The sequence below is a fragment of the Talpa occidentalis genome, unplaced genomic scaffold (genome assembly GCF_014898055.3).
Source record: "Talpa occidentalis isolate TD23 unplaced genomic scaffold, MPIMG_talOcc4v2.1, whole genome shotgun sequence".
In the NCBI taxonomy this organism is placed as follows: domain Eukaryota; kingdom Metazoa; phylum Chordata; class Mammalia; order Eulipotyphla; family Talpidae; genus Talpa; species Talpa occidentalis.
In genome coordinates, this window is record NW_026555331.1 from 119,129,686 (window position 1) to 119,148,996 (window position 19,311).

A 19,311-nucleotide genomic window follows, 5' to 3' on the forward strand; every position below is an offset into this window, starting at 1 on the left:
ACATTTGAAAGTTCAGTAATAAGACAAAATGTAGCGTATGTACTTGTCATCCCTTTCAAAGTTCTTCTAAAATTATTTTATTGTGTTTTATAAATATTAGAAAACAATGATTTTTAGTATTGTATGTACATTCATTGTACCTCTTTCCACCATCGAACAGGTCATCTCTTCTGAATGTTAGAGGACAGATTTCTCAATGGCATGAAAATATAATCTATGAAGGCAATAGACAATATAATATGAATCTGAGTAAATGATCAGAAAATCCCGTCTAGTGAGAATGGTTTGGGCCTCGTGCTCCAATTTACAGTTTGCTGATTTCCTTTGTTTCTTTGTCCTGCCAATGTCTTCTTCCCAACTTTATCACCTGAAGCATGAATAGCAAGTTTCAAATTGAGTGTGATCTCAAAGGATCTCAAATTTGCTTACTTTTTGATGAGCTCAGGGGCTGAGAATTATGCACCCAGCTGGTAAGGGGGAAAGTAAACATTATACCTTTTCCCCATCCTCTACAACTCTTTGTAAAAGTAATTTTGATTGATAAAGTAGTTGGGACAGCAGGCCACTGAGAAATCATTTTCATCAAAATAAATCTCCTCCTCCCCTTTCTTTTTTCTAGAAAATCAACTATGCCAGGGCTACTGTGGCATTTTGGGCTCTAGAAGATAGGGTGTGAATTCAAGGCACTAATGCTCATTAAACTAAAAAAAAAATTGAAAAGATTTCAGCACAGTTCTGCTTCAATAGCCAAGTGTTTATTGAATACCACTTCATTCTCAGCACTGAAAGAGATACCAAAGATGAGTAATATGTCCTGTTTTCACAAATTTAACTGAGGAAATAAGAAGAATAAGAGTAAACCAGTACAGAGCAAGATTTAGAACCTCTAACCTGGAGAGTGGAAATGCATTGCAGGATTAAAATATCATCATCGCATCCTTGGCTTATTTAATTTCGGGGTGATATTTAGGCTACATCAAAAAATAATTCCTTTAGTTTTTGTCTCCTTCTCAGTCATTTGCTTTCTTTTGCAGTTTCTTCTCCTATATAAGGCTTTATTATTCAGGATGAGGGCCGTGTTGCTATTTATTCAGTCTTCTCTTGATGGTGTCTGTTACTGTTGTGTCCTCCATTTCTTAGAGGAATTGCGCATGACCTTTTCCACCCCAAAGGAATCCTGGTTCCTTTATCTTGTCTCTGTGATGCTGTTTCTGCACATTGCCTTTCTGCCCTCACCTGTAACAACCCGAGCAAACCAATCTGCTTTGACCTCCCATAGCTTCCGTGTTCAGTCCTCCTCTGGGAGCTCTTCTTCCTCTTTGTTGCTGCAGCTACAGGAACAACAAACCTCCTGGCCCCCCCATGCTCTCCCGCTGGGCCCCACAGCACCCCAGCTATGCGCCACCCCACTGCTGTAATCATGTCCCCGCTTCTTGTTTTCATCCACTCTGTGATGTTTCTGAGATCACAGAAAAGCTTTCAGGGTCACCACGCTTAGGAAGCCAAAAGAGAGCATACTCATTTCCTCCCGTCTTCCTCTGCTCTATCCTGTTATTTCATAACACTAAATGGAGTGTGAATGAAACACAGAAATCATGTCAAGGGAAGAAAAACTCTACCCTGAAGATTAAGGAAACCCAGGCAGCATGTGCGATTTTCTAGTCGCTACCTAGCAATGCAGTTCGCTCTGCTTGCGGATGTCCCCAGGTCTTCAAAGAACAGATAGTTCACACATCAATATGCACAGTTTTTAACATATTGGGCTGTCTGTAAGAGTCCTTTCAAATTGTTTTCTTTCTTTGTTTAAATGCCCATTTGAATGGCGGGCATATTTTTTGGCTGCTTTATTGAGCTATGACTGACATGCAAAAAGCTATACACACTTAATTTATACAATTGGATGAGTGTGGAGGGGGGAGAACAAAATAGCCCTTTGCTGCTATACATTTACTGTTTCCAAATGTGGAAAAAATTTCATTCATTTTAATATTTGAAACAATACCAAAAAATTTAAACAAATGGAGAAAAAACTACATCTCATCATCTTCAAATAGGTTTTCTGTTTAATATAATGATCATAAAATGTACGTGTCTACACAGAAGACCTATAATCAAAATTTTCATTGTGAACCACTCCTAATTTTAAGAATCATGGTCATAACTTTTAGGTTTGGTTCCATTTAGTCTTGTGTCCTTGAACTTTTTCTAGGGAGAAAAATCAGCAGGAGCAGGGAAAGTGAGGATGGGAATTCGAATCAAAGCTGTCTGAACCAAGTCCCCTGGCATTTCCCTGGCCTATAGTAATCTCATAGCAACCTCCCTTATAACCTGGTCTAAAGCTACAGAGATTTTTTGCACTCACATGCAAAATTGGGTTGCAGTAATCCAAAAAAGGATATACTTCCACCCACAAGCTTCTGCTGTACAAAGCTACAGAATGTTTGTTATATCAAGACTGTCAAAAAATATTTGGATTCAAGTCACCAGTCCCCTGCAAATGGTAGAAATTTATCAAATGATGTAAACGCTGCTGTGCCTCATTTGGCTCATAATTAGATTATGCTGACATTTTAATGTGCATGCACAGGACATCTTAATAAAGATGTATTCCTGAGGAAAAGTGCTGTGATTTTAAACTAACGAAGACAACCGTACGATACTTAGAGCTACGTGAAACAGAACATGACAGGTACATGCTTACAAGAGGAAAACTAGAAACACCTCCCTGTCTTCTTGAGATCCTCTTATAGAAGAGGTAGGACTGAAGGGAGAGAGAAGGAAGACTCTTCTACCCAGAAGTTAAGGTGATGTCTCTGATTAGGGAGCATTAGGCAGAGTACCCAGAAGTGGCCCCTCCAGGCTCCACGTCAATGAACAGGAGTGTATGTAATGCTCATTATGTGCCTAGAACTCTGCCGGAAATGATTTCACAAGAAATCATTTCTATTCATACAAAACTTACAGTGAAATTAGGGACACCAAAACATATATAGCAAATAGTATCAGTATCTTAGCATGTGAAATTTTGCAGTAAATATAGACAATAATTTAAATATAATTAGACAATTAGATTGATAGTTTCTCATTCCATGAGCAAAGTTGATATTTATTCAGGAGAATGTCATGTGTTAAGTATCTTCTAATTACCCAAAATCTCATTAGCCTCTATTGGAAAACTCTGTGAAACAGTTTTTTTTCTTAATTTTCAATTCCACATCAGCTCAAAGCTTATGTACGTAAAAGAGAAGCCATGCCCAAAAAAAAAAAAAAAAAAAAAAAAAAAAAAAAAAAAAAAACCTGCCAAAGAAGTTTTGACCAGTGGGGATTCCAGGTTTTCATGTTAATTATTTAAGCAGTGACCCTCTGTCATTACAAGTGATTCCCAGAAAAGACCAGAAATCTCCCCATTCCCATCTTTACCAAGACTTTTAGATAGACATCGATTTTCCTCTCTGTGTAATAGCCTCTCTCGATAATTGACTTCTTGCTGTCCCCATTATTTGCAATTTTAAAAACTGAAAGTAGAAGAAAACATCCACCTTTGCATAATGGCATATCATGCTGTTTTCTACTTCTCCCTCCTCTGTCCTTTTCCCGTAAATCTCATGGAAGAAGGACTTTCATTTTCTTTACAATCACAAGACGAAGAATTTGTATTTTCTCAATTGTATACTAACATGCCCACTGTTGGACCATGTGCACCATTTCTAATCTTGAAAAATAACGATTTTGGAAGGACCTCGCTGCTGCCCCACCCCACCTGCCCTCCCTTCCGTCTCTGGTTGTGATTGTGTCAGTGCTTCATCCGTGTGTTTCTGCTCCGATGAGAAGCAGCTCACGCTGACCCTTGCCTGTGAGACCACTCGCCAGTTTGCCTGAGAATATCCTGCTCCCTGTTGTCCTGGTGGCATGATTAATAGCTCTCCTTCCACTCTCCAGTGTTCTCATTTGAATGATAAAGTGGGTTCCCTTTACTACATAATCTCTTAAAGAAATAGGCATCATTACCATCCAAGAAAAGCATATGTCTAAATGTAGAGACCATGGACAAAATATTGATACCTGCACAAGTAAATAATTGCTTTAGAGTTATTCATCTGACTGATTTCTTGCCAATACGTATTTTATCCCTAATGTGAGAGGAAAAAAAGCATATGCCGTCACCTATTTGGTAATCACACTGCCAGTAAACTCCCACCATGTGAAGGAAGTTGTACATGTGTGCCAATTAGAGGATGGCAAGTTAAGGATTAAAAATAGGTAACAAGACTTCATACAAATAAATCCTATACCAGAGAGTTCTCACTCTCATCACAGAGAATAAGCCAGATTCCACATGCAGTAGTTGAAAGACCAAATAGAGTTCTTTTCTCCTGCCTTCTTGCCCCAAGGCAAGATTATACTTACAAAACTGCACCTGGGGAGCTACTGTGGCCCTTCATTTTATTGCCCAGCAAGGCAAGGCAAAGTGCTTCCCAAAGGAAACAAGCATGGCTCACTTTGAAATTTACAAATTTAAGTTTTGATCATGCTAATGCGCTTCTTGATTTAGGAATGAGGGTTCTGTCCTGTTGCTTCACTCTTCTTTAAGCCAAACCTGGTCTAAGGGTTTGTCTTATTGTCCTCATTTCTTGGGCATATTTCCCACTGCAGCCTCTGAAGCAGGAGCAGACACGCAGATAAAAACAGAAATAGAGAAAAAAATTTTTGTTCCCTGAAACCCTTCCTTCATGATTCTGTCCGTTGGTGTGAACCCAGGATAAATTATGACTAAAGTTGTCCAAACTTTTTTCCTCTTCACATTGAGCCTTGGTTATTATAAATAAACAATTTATGAGGTACAACATGTCCATACTCCTTTGCAGTAAGACATCACTCAAATGTAAGATCATAAAAGTGTCAGGGATCCATATGGTGTAACGTGCTTTATGATATAACCTCTTCGGAACAGAAATTCCTCTGAAATGTCTTCAATAAGAGTTCACACATAATCAATTTCTCTTCCCTGAAATTAGGGAGCATTAACCCATAATAAACAATGAGTTCCACCAAAGGTAGCAATCAAAAGTAACGGCTGGCCAGCCAAAGAGCATAATGGAGGGAGCAAACTGTTCTTAGTACTATACTTGAAATGAAATTGTAATTTATAGTCGATCAAAAATAGACAGCTGTGGTTTTCACATCTATGGCTTTTATCCGGCTCTTTTGTTGCTCGACTTTCATTGTGGAATTCTTTCATTGTTAGTATTATAATGCAAACATAAAATTCATGGCTAATCACAAATGGGAAGTGGCATTTCTAAACTGTTGTTTTTTTCTGCTGCTCTTTCCTTGTTATTATTAGTGAACAAGAGGTATAGTTTGCACTGTCTCCCATCCTGACAGCAGAGCCACTTGGAAAGATAGGGTAGTAAAAATTATTATCCACCTCTGCACCTGAGCCTGGTGCTGGGAGCCGCACCACACAGGGGGAGCAGAGAACCAGAACAATGAAGCCTGTGCAAGTCTTGCTTGAGCCTTCTTGTCACCAATATCCTTTGCCCATGTGATAACATGCCCAATACAGTCAAGCAGAACCATCAGTAAGTTCAAGAAAGCCACGGAAGCCACGCTGCAGGCAGCTAGCAAGTGATCCTGAAAGGCCACACTGCCTTCCTCAAAACATCCTCATGTCGGCGCATTGTTAGAGCAAGCCCTGAACTCACATGCTAGGACATTGCTGGTGTCTAGTGCCCATAAGGTACCACCCACAGATGCTCTCTGGAGCACTGTCCTCTTTTAGTGAAACACAAAACAGGATATGTAAGTATTAAGACATGTTTACCAGTAACTTTAGCCTTGTAAAAGACTAGGAAAAATTTAATAACATCATCATCTTAAATGTCCTCAACTGTGCTATGAAGGTTAATTTTTTGAACTTCTTTCCTATGGGAAACCCATTATGACTATCCTTAGTATAATTTATGTTACGATTTGATCTGTGAAAATCGTAACGTAACTAACAAAAATTGCCTTTTAGTTTCTAAATTACATTTTATATCACTTTGTAGTTATAGTATATATTGATAAAGGAAATCAGTAAATACAGTTAAGTTGTGTTTGCCATTATTAATATTTAGATTTTAATTTGGAAAATTAAGTTTAATAATATTTAGGATCGCTTAGTCAATAACTTTGATTATATTTCTATTCCCAATAGGTTCCTTTTAATAAAGTTTCCATGATACAGTCAAAGCAATAAAGATAAAAAAAACTTAGTGGAGGGGATATAATTTTCCATGTATTTCAGAAATTAGATCCTATCCAATAGATTAAAGTTATTTCTTCTGTAGTTTAAAGCATAATGTTCCTGGAACCAGGTAGGAGCTAGAAGGGAGGGAATAAACGTGAGAAGTAAACTCACGTTTACTTGAGAGTTATTTAGTGTGTCAAAGCATTTTGTTCAAACCACAAGTTGACAAGGTAACCCAAAGTACTTTTCATGAATAAATATGAGACCATGAGGGCTACAGTAAACTGAATGTAATTGCTAAATGACAGGTAGGTCTTAGTGAGATTATAATAATACACAATGTCAGTTTTACAACAAGAGGAAGTGTTTAGAATGCAGCAGTCTTTCCTCCCTGATACAGGTCTATCTTTCTGATGAAAGGCTACTTCTCAATTCATAATCGTAAGCAGTCACACTAAATATGGATGTTTTAGAAAATTCTAATTCTGCTGAAAAACTACTGTGAAAACACAGCTTGCCTGGCAGGGAGGATCGTCCTGCCCACAATGGGGAAGACCAGCTACAAGGGGTAAAGCTGAGAATGAGTATCAAACCCAGAGGGCTGGCAGGGTATATCAGCACCCCCTCATGCGGCTTCTGTTTCATGTGACTGTTGAACAGTGTAGTCAGTGCTTTATTTGAAATAAACAAAGACAGAATTTGTCATAATTTAAGTTTTTAATTTAATGGTAAATCTGTTTTTTGCAGTGCTTCATAAAGCACAACATATTATATATACATAATATGTCATATGTGCAACAAAATTGTTATCTTACACATTCAAAATGGGGAAGTTCTAGTAAACTTTATTCTTAATCTTTGCTTTTTAAACCTAATATCCCTTAAGTTGCCTCCTTTGTAAATGCTCTTGATATGGCATAGTAATTTGTATGACTAGCTATTAACTTATATGACCACACTAAAATTGGTCTAAAATTTGAACATTAAAAATAGTTTACATTTAATATTAAAGTCTAAACTGTAATATGTGTCAAAGAGTTGTTCTCACAAGAAATTTATTTTATTCAGGTAACACTGGTTTACAACACTTTATATAAGTCAGAGATTCATACCTCTTCGGATGTCTGTTATCACACCAGTCCCATCATCAAGGCGCACCTGTAACCTTCCACCAAACTTCATTGTCTTCCTCTCCCATTTGTTCCCCACCCCCCACACACCCCCTTTCTAGTATGCTTGATTTTCAGTTAGATTTTTAGGCTTTATTTTTTTTATTTGCTTATATCTGGTCCTTTGTTTTGTTTCTCTATATTCCACATGAGTGAAACAATCTGATATTTGTTGTTATAAAAGGCAAGAGTTCCTTGTTTTTATAGCTGAGTAGTATTCCATCATTTATATATATATTTTCTTAAACCGCTCATCTATCCTTCAGCACTAAGGTTGTTTCCACAACTTAGCTATTGTAAATAGTGTTTCAATGAACATAGGACTGCCTATAATCCTTCAATTAAGTTTTTTATATTCTTTGAATAGCTACCTAAGAGTGACATTGCTGGATCATAGAGCAGATCTATTTTTATACTTTCAGAAGCTTCTGTCTTGTTTACATAGGAACTGGGTCAGTCTGTGTTCCCACTATGTATGAGAATTCCTTTTTCTCCACACCCTGGCACACACTCGTTTCTGGCCTTTTAGTATAGGCCATGCTCACTGGTGTGAGATGGCATCTCATTGTGCTTTTGATTTGCTTTTCCCTGGTCTAAAGTGATGATGAACACTCCTTTAGGTACATGTTGGGCACCTGTATGTCTTCTTTGGAGAAATGTCTCAGCTCTTCTGCCCATTTTTTTGACTGAACTATTTGTATTTGTTGTTTCTGCTGTTAAACTGTATGAGTTCTTTATAAATCTTGGATATTGGCCCCTGGTCAGATATATGATGTGCAAGTATTTTCTCTTACTCAATAGTGTAGCTTTTCGTTTTCATGATAGTTTATTTTGCTGTACAGAAGCTTTTAAATTTGATATATTCCCATTTGTTTATTTTTACTTTTATTCCTCTTTGCAAGAATATTTATTGTTCTTTTCTGCATACATTGTGAATTTATACACTTGAGATTTAATATTGTTTAATCTCTGTGAAAAATTCTTTGCATGATTCAAAAGCCAAGCAACATGAAACTTAATATTAAGTTCATCACAGAGGCAAAAATATTCTTTGACACTCTCAAGAAGTGTCTCAGCTTAACATAAAATAGGTCTTCTATTTTTTTTTTAAGCATTTCTTGACCAGAGGCTTATGTACATGTTTTCTGCTTGTCTTATGTTAAACCCACTTGTGTGGTTTAGGAATTTCTCTCTCAACATAACTGTGAAAGAACAGGGAAAATATATATAGTATATAGGAAGAAGATGTTAGAAAAAATTATAGCATAGTCAGAAAAGAGCATAGCATTTAACTGTAGTGCTATTAAAATAAAACAAAGGAAAGAGAGCTTTATGGAAAGTTTACTAATTCTTAGTAAACTGAAAATAAAATAGACATTTAGATAGAATTATTTTTAGAATTTTTTTCTACAATGGACCTTGAAAAGCTTGTAGAATGGTATACCAAAATAGCTTTGTAAGACATTTAGTTTTCTGGCCCTTGATCTTGCCACCTACAAAATTAAGAACTTTGGATGGAAGAACTTAAACACCTTGCAGCCTTGAAACTGTATTAAACCCTCTACAATGTTAAGGCAGTAGAATTGGAAATTAATTTAATTATGTCACTTTTTACATGTTCATCAGTTCCAGACAGTTGAAAGTCTATTTCTCAAACATGTAGGGTTGGGGAAAACTGTGTCATTTTGGACCATTCATTACTTTTGATAAGTTTTAATGCATGAGAATAAAATATCTCTAAGTTCTTCCAGGACACAGTTTGTAGGTTTTTCTGAGTCCTAGAATTCTAAATGTGGGCTATTTCTACATTTTAAAGACAGTTTATACTTCCATATATTTTTATATGTAGCACAATTCTCATGCAGCCTCTCTATTGCTAAAATAAACCAATTTATCTCAACTATATAACATCAACTATCTAAATAATGGGAAATATCAAAGTATTTGGGCTGGTATACATGAATCCACACATGTACTGGTTGAATGTTCTACTTCCACTTCAATATTTGATGACACAGTATGTGTCAGCACAGTGGCTACTAGAAATTTTTAATTGCTTGTATAGCTTACATTTTATTTATGTGGGATAACACTGGACTAGATAAATGATAATGATTTTTAAAGACCTATATTTACTGTGTATGCTTCAGATTCTGGATTCCTTATAATGAAAATCATAGCTAATAATATTTGAAAATGGTGAACTTTTTTCCATTCTGATCTAAAAGAATTCAGATTTTTCTATTTTGCATGCCTATGAAAGAAAGATATTTATAGACATACCTATATACATAAAGCAGGGTAAATCTGTCCTCTAATTTCCATGGAACTTAGAAAAAGAAATTCATTGAACACCAGACTGGGGAGGGGGAGTTATAATAGGAATTAAAAAAGAAAGTGAAAGATGAGTTTTTATATGCCTTAAGTGAATTTCAATTTTAATTCCCCATTTTCCCATCCAGAACAAGTGCCACCCAGGACCAGTTTTCGAATGGATTCCTCTGGCAAGTATTGTTCAGTACTCACAGTCTTGTGAATGAAACATCTCATTTTGTAACCAATCATTCTTCTGAGTAGTATCAGTTTATTAGTATTTAGTCACGGTGCTAGGATTTTATTCACCCATATAAACATGTATTTAAAGTAGCAAGCAAATTGCATCGAGGGGAGCCTAAATGGATGCAAAGAAAACAAACAAATGACAAGAGGACAGTCATAGTCACTGATCTTTTTCATAATATGATTTAATAAAAGACTAGATTAAAACCCAGGTGTCAAAGAAACTCACCAGAACTGACTAGATCTTTGCTGTATAGTACAGTAGTTTCAGCCATATGTGGTGGGCTCTTGAAATGTGGTCACTCTGAATTCAGACATGCTGTAAGATGTGTATAAATCCACACTAGATTTGAATGACCTAGTACAAAAGAAAGTATAACCTTTCATTACTTGCTTGTTATATTGATTAATATAATAATAATGCATTAATAATTTGAATATATTAGGTTAAATAAAATATACAATTAAAATTGATTTTACTAGTTTCCTTTCACTTTTTAAAATGTGGCTATTGGAAAAATTTTGCATTAACTTATGTAGCATACATTTTATTTATATTATCTAACAGTGGAGTAGAGAAATAGAAATAAGAAGCTAGGGTATCTCAAGAGATTTGCAGTTTACACATTTCCAAAGAACTTTTTCAAAATTTGTTGATGAAGAATGAAATAATTTTGCATCAATTAAATACCTATATCAATTTATTTTTTTAAACCATGCCAATTATGAAATGCTACATTTTAATGGTATTTTAATGTAGCATCATAAATCCAAGTTTAACAGCTATTAGTAATAATTATTTTACTTTAAAAAATTTTGACCTAATAATTCTGAAAAAGGCAATTCAGTTTAGGCTTAAATAGCTAATGTTATTATGGAAATGAAGGAGGAAAAGAAAGATTTGGGGTTTTTTTTCCTTGAATTGGTAATGGAAATACTTTGAACAGCTGATCAGACTGTTGCACTGAAATGATTGCAGAAGAGAGTGTTTCATAATAATAGTACTATTTCAGGTCTGTGGGCTCACAGCACACATCTCTAGAGTGTTTCCATGATGACAGCTCATTATCCATCTCAGCATGTTCTAACATTCCTTAGAGAATATATGTGCTTGAGAGCATTTCATTCTGTAACTTTCGGTGTCTTTTTTTTTTATATATTTAGAAAATATGGAAGATATTGCTTATTATTTTGTCCTCAAATAATGTCTGAAGTATTTGTTTAGCTAGGCCTAAAAATTTTTTAAGCATGATCATTCTTACTGGCTACAAAATCCTCTTAATTTCTAGGAATATATTATACCCAGTGGGAACACGAGACCCAATAATTACAGTTGAAAATAAAAGCAGGATTTAATTTAAGATTCTAAATCTCAGCTTACTGGCCACAGCAAATCACATTTCTTTAAAATCTCAACTTCTGAATGTACTTTAGTTTAAAAGAACAGGAAAAAAGAGTCAACTAATTATTTAGATTACCTTGATGTGTATTTGATACACATTTTGATGTGTATCAAAATGATATTTTTATATTGCTCCCAAAAATTACTTAAAGAGTAAATTTATATTATAGTTTGAGGATATTATATGACTATACAATCCAGGTTTTTATGAAAAGGACCAATCCAAATATTTTGGTAACATTCACATAAGCTATTAAATATTCTAGAAAACCATGAATATCCAAAATGTGTATATATACATCTCCCAAAATATTTCTAACATTTATAAAATGTCTTTTATCAAATTGTATGTCTTGTTTTTTTACTCAGATATATTTATCATAATTGTAAGGTATCTTATTAACTTTAGACACATGAGACATTTAGGCAAGAGGCAAAAATGGTATTAGAAAGTCCTAAATAATTATGAAACTAACCGATAACTTCATAGTGGAATAATGGTGTGGATTATCAGATCTACTCAATTGGTGAGTGTCCTCAAACAATGAAATTCAAGAAACATTTACCTAGCAACTCTTACAGGCTATCTGTAATGAAAACCTATGGGTAGACAATGATAATTATGTTAATGCCAGAGGAGAATTTTAGTGAGAAACAAGGTGGAATCCATAGCCAGGGCTTCTGAATAGACAACTCACTCAAAGTCAGAGACCAATATCATAGAAACCAAAAGTCAGAATTATTTCTAGAAGGAAAAGTTTCCTTGTTTAGGAACAAAAAACACTCAGGAATTGTGAAAGATGCCATCAACCATATTAACTGAGACACAGAAATCCATCAGAAGAAGAGAAGAGAATACATTTGCCTCAATCATTAGAATGCCATCCCTGACCTTAGAGAGACCAGTTTAGTTTTGTCAAGAGAACAGAAAGCAGGCTGGCAGGATGAAGTATGAAATGAGAGAGTGAAGATAAGAGAGTGAAGGCTCCATTAAAGACTACTCTTCCTAAAAAACATGGGCCGAGCAAGGGAGTGTTTATGATGGGGAAATCGGAGTGCATCTGGAGACTAAGGAAAAAGACCAAATAGGAGTGGGAAGTGACTTCTGGCAGGGCTGAAAGTGGCCCTATTCACAAAGGAAGAAGGGGAAAAGGAAAGCATTCTCTTAAGGAAAATTGTATGTATTTTCTACTTACCTGGTAATATTACATTTAAGCAGTAGAAACTATTTAATTCCTGTTTAACTAATTCTGTTTCTGGAGTGATTGGAAATACAGAGGCAAGGGTCATATTTCATGATCACCTTAATTCCTAATTCCTTGCTCATACTATCTTTCCTAGATCTCATTACAAAGAAAAACAACAAAAAAAAAATAATGCTTTCCAGCAGAAAAAATTGAATGCATTCTCTGTGCCAAGCTGTGATTAAAAGCCCATGGTACTTATGTTTTAATTAAAACATGAAAGGAGATTCAAGTACCAAAATTTAATTGACATGTTTACAGCAGCATCCCATGTGCCAAATTAATCCATAAAAAATGCTGTTCTTTGCATTTTTGAAGCTTGAAACCATTCATAAAATTAATCAGTTGTGTTCAGTCACCCATCCTTTTCCCTTGAACTGTATATAAACCCATATCTTTCCAAAACTGGACCTGGAATACATATAGCATAGAAAGAAAGCTTCCTGGAGTTATAGTGCAAAATAAAAATCAGCTTCTGCAATTCTGCTCTTTTTATTATGAGGGAGGTTGTCCTGACAGCAATAACATTTTCTACTTTCAAGCAGGCAGGCTTTTCAATATTACTGGGAGCCCAGGATTCATCAAGCCTTACAAATTCCATTCAGGAAATTTGCCACAAGGGTTATGCAAAACCCCATCTGAGAACACTATCTAAAGATCCTTTAATAATGCCCAATCAAACGGGTACCTAAGTTCTAGGGAAGTAGCAATACTGACCCGAGCTGGTCATCGAACACCAAAGAGCTTGCTGCCTCTCCTTAATCCGTATCTCCACAACCACTGCCTCATCCTGAGTTACACCAAGCAATTGTGAGAGTCCCAGTAATAGTGCTGCAAAAAGAGCTGAGAAAAAGACAGTGAGAAGAGAACACAGGAAGCAAGAAAGCAAGACAACAGAGAGAAAATCAGGATGTCAGTGGAGGTATGGTTGCGTGGCATCCAAAGTGACTCAGTGCCTCCAGGTGTCCACCGGTCTCTTTCATCTAAGAGCCCTCAAGGTGCACAACCTGCAAATCAACAAAAGAGAGGGGTGGTGATTGTGTGTGTGTGTGTTGCATTGAGTTTATATTGGTTTACATTGTTGTTTCCATAAAAGAAGGGTAGGCTCCCCTCCTCAGACATCTTTGCATAGTGCACACACAACCAAAGAGCCCATAGTCCATCCCATAGACCTTTGTACATGTTAAATTCTGTCAGAATGAGGGGGAGAGTTGGCCCTTGACTGTCTTTGCTTCATTTTCCTGCACTAAGAGTGGGAAAGATAAAATATGATAAAATAATTTCCACATGTCATCAAACCAGGAAAGCAGTTAAGGGAATATATCAGGTGTATCATAATTTTTCAAGAGCACTAACAAATCATGATGAAAAAAGTAATATCTCCCAGCTTTGTGCATATAATTTTAGTTATTTTCTAAAGTCAGATTCAAAGGGGGCAAGAGAAACTCAAGAAAAATTATTTTTTTAAAAGCTCTTATTTTCCCTTTACAAAATACTATTGCCTTAAGGCACCATCTATCATTTAAACTTTTTTCTTCCAGTTGACTATTTCTCTAAAGTTTTCATGCCCTGCAGCCTCTGAGACTGTGCTCAAAATTAACAAAGAAATAAAAAATAAATCACATCTGCTAGTACACTTCTCTCTCTGCCTCTCCACTTGCTCTTGTACCATGAAGCTGGGGCCTCTGCCCAGAAATATGGAGGGTGATGAGGACATGATTGATACATTTCACCATGTATTTGAAATCAGAGTGGTCAGATCAATAATCAAGGGATCATGCTGTCACCAAAATGTGCACAAAGAATAGAGGGAGAAGGATAAATGCCCTTCTTCAAGTGTTTTTTAGAGTTTAATAAAATTAGCTTAACAAAGGAAACCTGGTTTATTCATTAGGGAAAAGTCTTCCAATTACTTAAGGAATCATTTTATGATACAAGACAACCCCCTTGTACTTTAGCACACCTCAAAATTCCATTACTGAGATTGTCATAATTTCAGTATTTGGGGGAGGGGGCGCTTTACTTAGAAAATAGAATGGCTCACACTGTAAACTCCTTTTGGAGTCCCTCGTGCAATATGGATGGGCACTGAAGTCACTGGAGAGATGAATTAGTGCTTACCCTACTCACTGGCAATGCAAAAATGGGAGATTCTGAATAGATGGAAAATTCTGGTTAAACATACAATAGATCTATCATTTTCAGTGTCAAAAACATATCATGTTTATACATACTTTATGTATATAGTATTTAGGGTTCTCCAAGCTTAAAAATGACCTTAGAGAAGGGATTTCTGTGAGCAGTCATACCATAATCAACTTTTGAGATTTGCGCAGTAATTGATATTAACTAGCGTGTTCCTGTCTTTCCTTACCTTTCTGCCTCTCTTGGGAGGAATACAGGTAGTTGTTATGATTTTGTAGAGCTATTCCACCTGCCTCCAGACTTCCACAAGTTTAACACATACCCCAATATGTGGTTTCATATATGATGATATAGACCCAGAGTAAACTGAGTCAAAGTCAGTTGTGTCTTATAGAGTATAAGGCAAAGTTTCCGTCTTCACTTTACCATCCAACTCTAACTACTTAGCAGAAATTACATTCTTCTAACTTCTCCCATCTTTAAAATATGAACGATAATGCAATTCATAGAGGATGACTAATGATTTGGGGTCCAATTAGTTAGTCTTCTTTGAGTTTTATATTATTCTTTGAATTGAAAACACCATGGTTAGATATGTATCTGGTCATAAAAGGGCGTGAATGGTCATGGTCTTGTACTATCTGTGTACATGTACTTATGTGTCTTACTTTGCTCTTTAAGAGAGCACTAGATACATAGTCATCAGATGGCCACATGTCAGAAGTCATTGACTTGTGTCCCATGTATTACTGGGCGCGCACTGCCCAGGTTGAAGGGTACCAAGACCAGTCCAGTATCATTGATTTCTGTGAATTGTATTACTTCAACAATTCCACTGACTGTCGAGCCTAGAAAAGATCTTGTAGGCCATCATTCATTTAGACTCTGTGTCAACTCTAACAGCTACTCTGTGTCCAAGAATTACTACTGTATATCTAGGAAGCACAGACATAGCTTTCTGTCCCATGAGAATTCTTTGAAATACCACCCCAGTTTCTGAAACCACTCTGTGTTAGCAAGGGTAATTTAACTCAATACTTGCTTCTATCCATTCCAATAACCCCCTTTAATTCACTGAGGCCCAGAGACCACTAAATACTTCTTAAGCAAAGAATGGCAAAATAAATATTCTCCAGAGTTGCTGACATAATGACAGTAGCCATGAAACTGTACAATTCAGTCATGATGGAGACATTTCCTCCTGAGGATAGTTCAAAAGGTCAAGTGCCAGGGGTAAGAAGAAACCATAGTCTCCTTTAAAAGCCAAAATTTTCTTACAGTTTCAGTTTACTTAGTCTAGGGATTAAAAACCTTGCAAAAGGGTTTCTCAGTTGATTCTTAAAGTACACTTCTGTTCTTTCAGCTTGCTGCAGGAAAGTATACCCCTCTTTTAGCTTTTTAAATATGTTAGCAAAGACAATGGTGCATTTGCTGGTGGCTTCTACAACTTTAAATGTTTGGGGAATAAGAGTTCATCTGAGACCTAAATTATGAAAAGTCCAAAGGAGCTTGTCAGAAAAGAAAAACATCACTCAGACCCTAATAGAGAAAATTTTCAATTTTGTATTCCCTAATTTTTATAACTCAAAAAAAGACAACTTCTATTAGGCATAAGTTTGTACTCCCACCCCTAACTCCCCAAGTACAGACACTAAACCACATCCTTTATTAACATATGTAAGCAAATTACTAGGTGGTACTTGACCAGGTAGCTCTAGGCACTCAGCATCTGTTTTCTCATCCTTCTAAAACAATCGTTCTAGTCAGAGTAAACATCCTCAAAGTGACAGCCAATCTTCTTGAGAGCAATCCAGATGCTCTCAGAAAAAATAAAGAATTATAGAGGCATCAATTTTTTTTTTTCCACTGGGAAAATTCATGTGCTCCTGCTGTCTATGACAGCATGCAAGTAATGCCCTCGGTGGGTCTATTAATGCAGACTCTACTTAATTTTGGAGCGCCACTTTTCTGTTACCCTATATTTTTATCCTCTATGCTCTCTCCACCATCTCTAATGGCACTCTCATTAATCATGTCCACAAAATTAATTTATCATTGGTGTGTTCAGTTCCCCAGGGATGGGAAGGAAGCAGGATTCATTACTCAATGGGCTGTCCTCTATGCCAGGTCCAGAGTATAAGGAGTTGGACGTTCACCTTCGGAGGATGGAGTCTGGATTTGGCTTCAGAATCCTTGGGGGAGATGAGCCTGGACAACCTGTAAGTTGAACACTCTTTATTTCACTTTGGACTATATTGTATGTATATGTATGAGGGAAAAGAGCATTCAGAGTGACATCTAAAAAAATTTTTAGACCCACATAAAAAGTTTGAAGTTGGTTTGTATGGCCCGCTATTCCCTCTTGCAACATGCCAGTGTCGCCATGCCAATATATCATCGTAAATCAATACACATTGCATTGAGAGGGACATTACCCTTGCTTAGAAAGGATTGAACCCCTCATGACTGTTTCAATTATTTGATTGTATTGGATTTTCGGTCTCTGTAGGTAATAGCTCACAGGTAAACGTGCAGTATGACAAAAGTTACATATAGGAAGATGACTTGGAACAAGAAAATTACATATGTTTTTAAAAAAACTACAGAGGAGAGAAAATGCAAGGATAAACAAAAGTAAAATCAAATTCAATGCTGCAGAATCTCAGTCAGACTTGAATTAGGGATTACCACCAGGAGGGCAGATTCAACTGCCACTACATTAAGAACTGGAAAGGACTCTGGACAAGTGTGTGTGCACATGCACGCATGCACATCAGAGTTAAAGCATAAAACAGTATATATTAATATACAGAAAACAATATACAGGGCCTCCCTGGTGGCGCAAGGGGTTAAGACACAACCTATGAAGCTCTCCACAGCTACTGCAGCATGATTTCGATCCCCAGCCAGGGAGATACCCATATGGCGCAGCAGACCTCTCCAGACTGGCCCGCTGCTCCCCTCAGCAGTGTATTTCAGTCAGTCTGCCTGTTAAGTTCCTCACTCTGTCTCTGGTGAATCCTCTTCACCCCCCACATCTCTGGCCTATACCCCAGTTCTTATGTGCATAAATAAATAAATATTTTTTAAAAAGAAAACAATATACATTAATATACAGAAAATATAGCGAAGCTAGATTTATGCACATGTATTAAAATATCAGCTGTCTTAATATTTTATTCATTGTAAAAGTTGTGTCTTAAGTGGTACTCAATGTTAGATTCCTGGAAGGTTTGAATAAATGAGGACCCTGAATTGTGCAGTCAGACACTGTACCCCATCTCAGCTCTGCACCTGCAGCCCATCACAGCTAGGTGCTGGCACCCCATCCTAACTCATGCAAGGAAATTAAATTCCAAGCTTAAGGTTCCTCATCCTGGAACATGAGGATTACAAAAATAATCTCAAAGTGTCACTTTAAGGATTAGAAAAAGAACACATGCTAAGCTCTTGGTATTGTGCCTGGATCATATTAGCTGTTGAATAAATGTTTATTATCATTGTATCATCTCTCTTGTTGGTAGGTTATTCCAGAAAAATAAAAGTAGAACCACGAATGGGCATAAATCTTCAGAAAAAAATTTCTGATCTAAGAAAGGAAAGGAATTGGTAGAAAATAAAATTATCCCAGAGTGAAGTACACTGCTTGGTAAAGAATGAGCTCCTTCCTAGGAGAGGCAACCAAACAAAGTTGGTGAAAACCTGACAGGAACCCAGAGAGTATTCCTCTGTCCTGCGAAGGCAATTGATGAGGTCCTTACCAGAAAAACTCTAGGAGGCTGAGCTTGGACTTCAGGATGAGGACATGCCAGGAAAAGGTCTTATTTCCTAATTCCTGGGGATAAAATTTGACAACACACAAGCAGAATGTGACTGATTCCCCAGAGATATGAAAGAGCATTGCCAGGGATGATTGTCTGGATTTCCCTCCTTCTTTCCTTTGGGAGGGAAAAGAGTACAGAGGTAAAACATGGGGCCCAAGTTACTTACAGCTTAACTTCAGAGACTAAATTAAAGATCTCACATCACAAGGAAAAGAAACAAATCTGGGTTACATTTGCTGACCTGATTCTGAGTTTTCCAGGGAGCCTCAGTCACTTAGTCAGTCCTCTAGCCTCTAACTTATCTTGTTTTTTAAATATAGACCCAAAAATATTATCATATCCCTTCACATAGTTACGGTCCAGGTAAGGTCCAAAACATTTGCCATGGATAACAAAAACATTCCTCCTAGTGGCTACCTTTTAGGAAAGGCCAGGCCTCTCTTTGCTCAAGACCAAATTCTTTATTACACAACCTTATGCTTAAAAGCTACCAAATGATGGAAACCAAATAAAATAAAATGGCACTTTAGGGGCTCTTCATAGCATTTTTGTGAGATACTGAGCACCAGCTGAGAACTTTGCAGGACATTTAAGGGTAAATCCATATGGAATCCACTGATTTATACTAGCAGTGCCTTAAGCTCACCAACCTAAGGGATCTTTACCAGAAACAGCAGAATTCACTGATAGGATTGCTTTTTTATTCCCTTACAATCTGTAAGCTCCTTGAAGACAA

At 36.6% G+C, this 19,311-nt stretch overlaps 1 protein-coding gene across 1 annotated transcript in view; it reads left to right on the forward strand.

Moving 5' to 3' along the window:
- The window catches only part of MAGI2 (membrane associated guanylate kinase, WW and PDZ domain containing 2), a 1,147,386-nt gene that overhangs the window by 1,005,983 nt on the left and 122,092 nt on the right, over positions 1–19,311 (forward strand). The window contains 2 exon segments of the mRNA XM_054692500.1: positions 9,864–9,905; positions 16,879–16,970. Coding sequence (XP_054548475.1) covers positions 9,864–9,905; positions 16,879–16,970 — 134 coding nt within the window.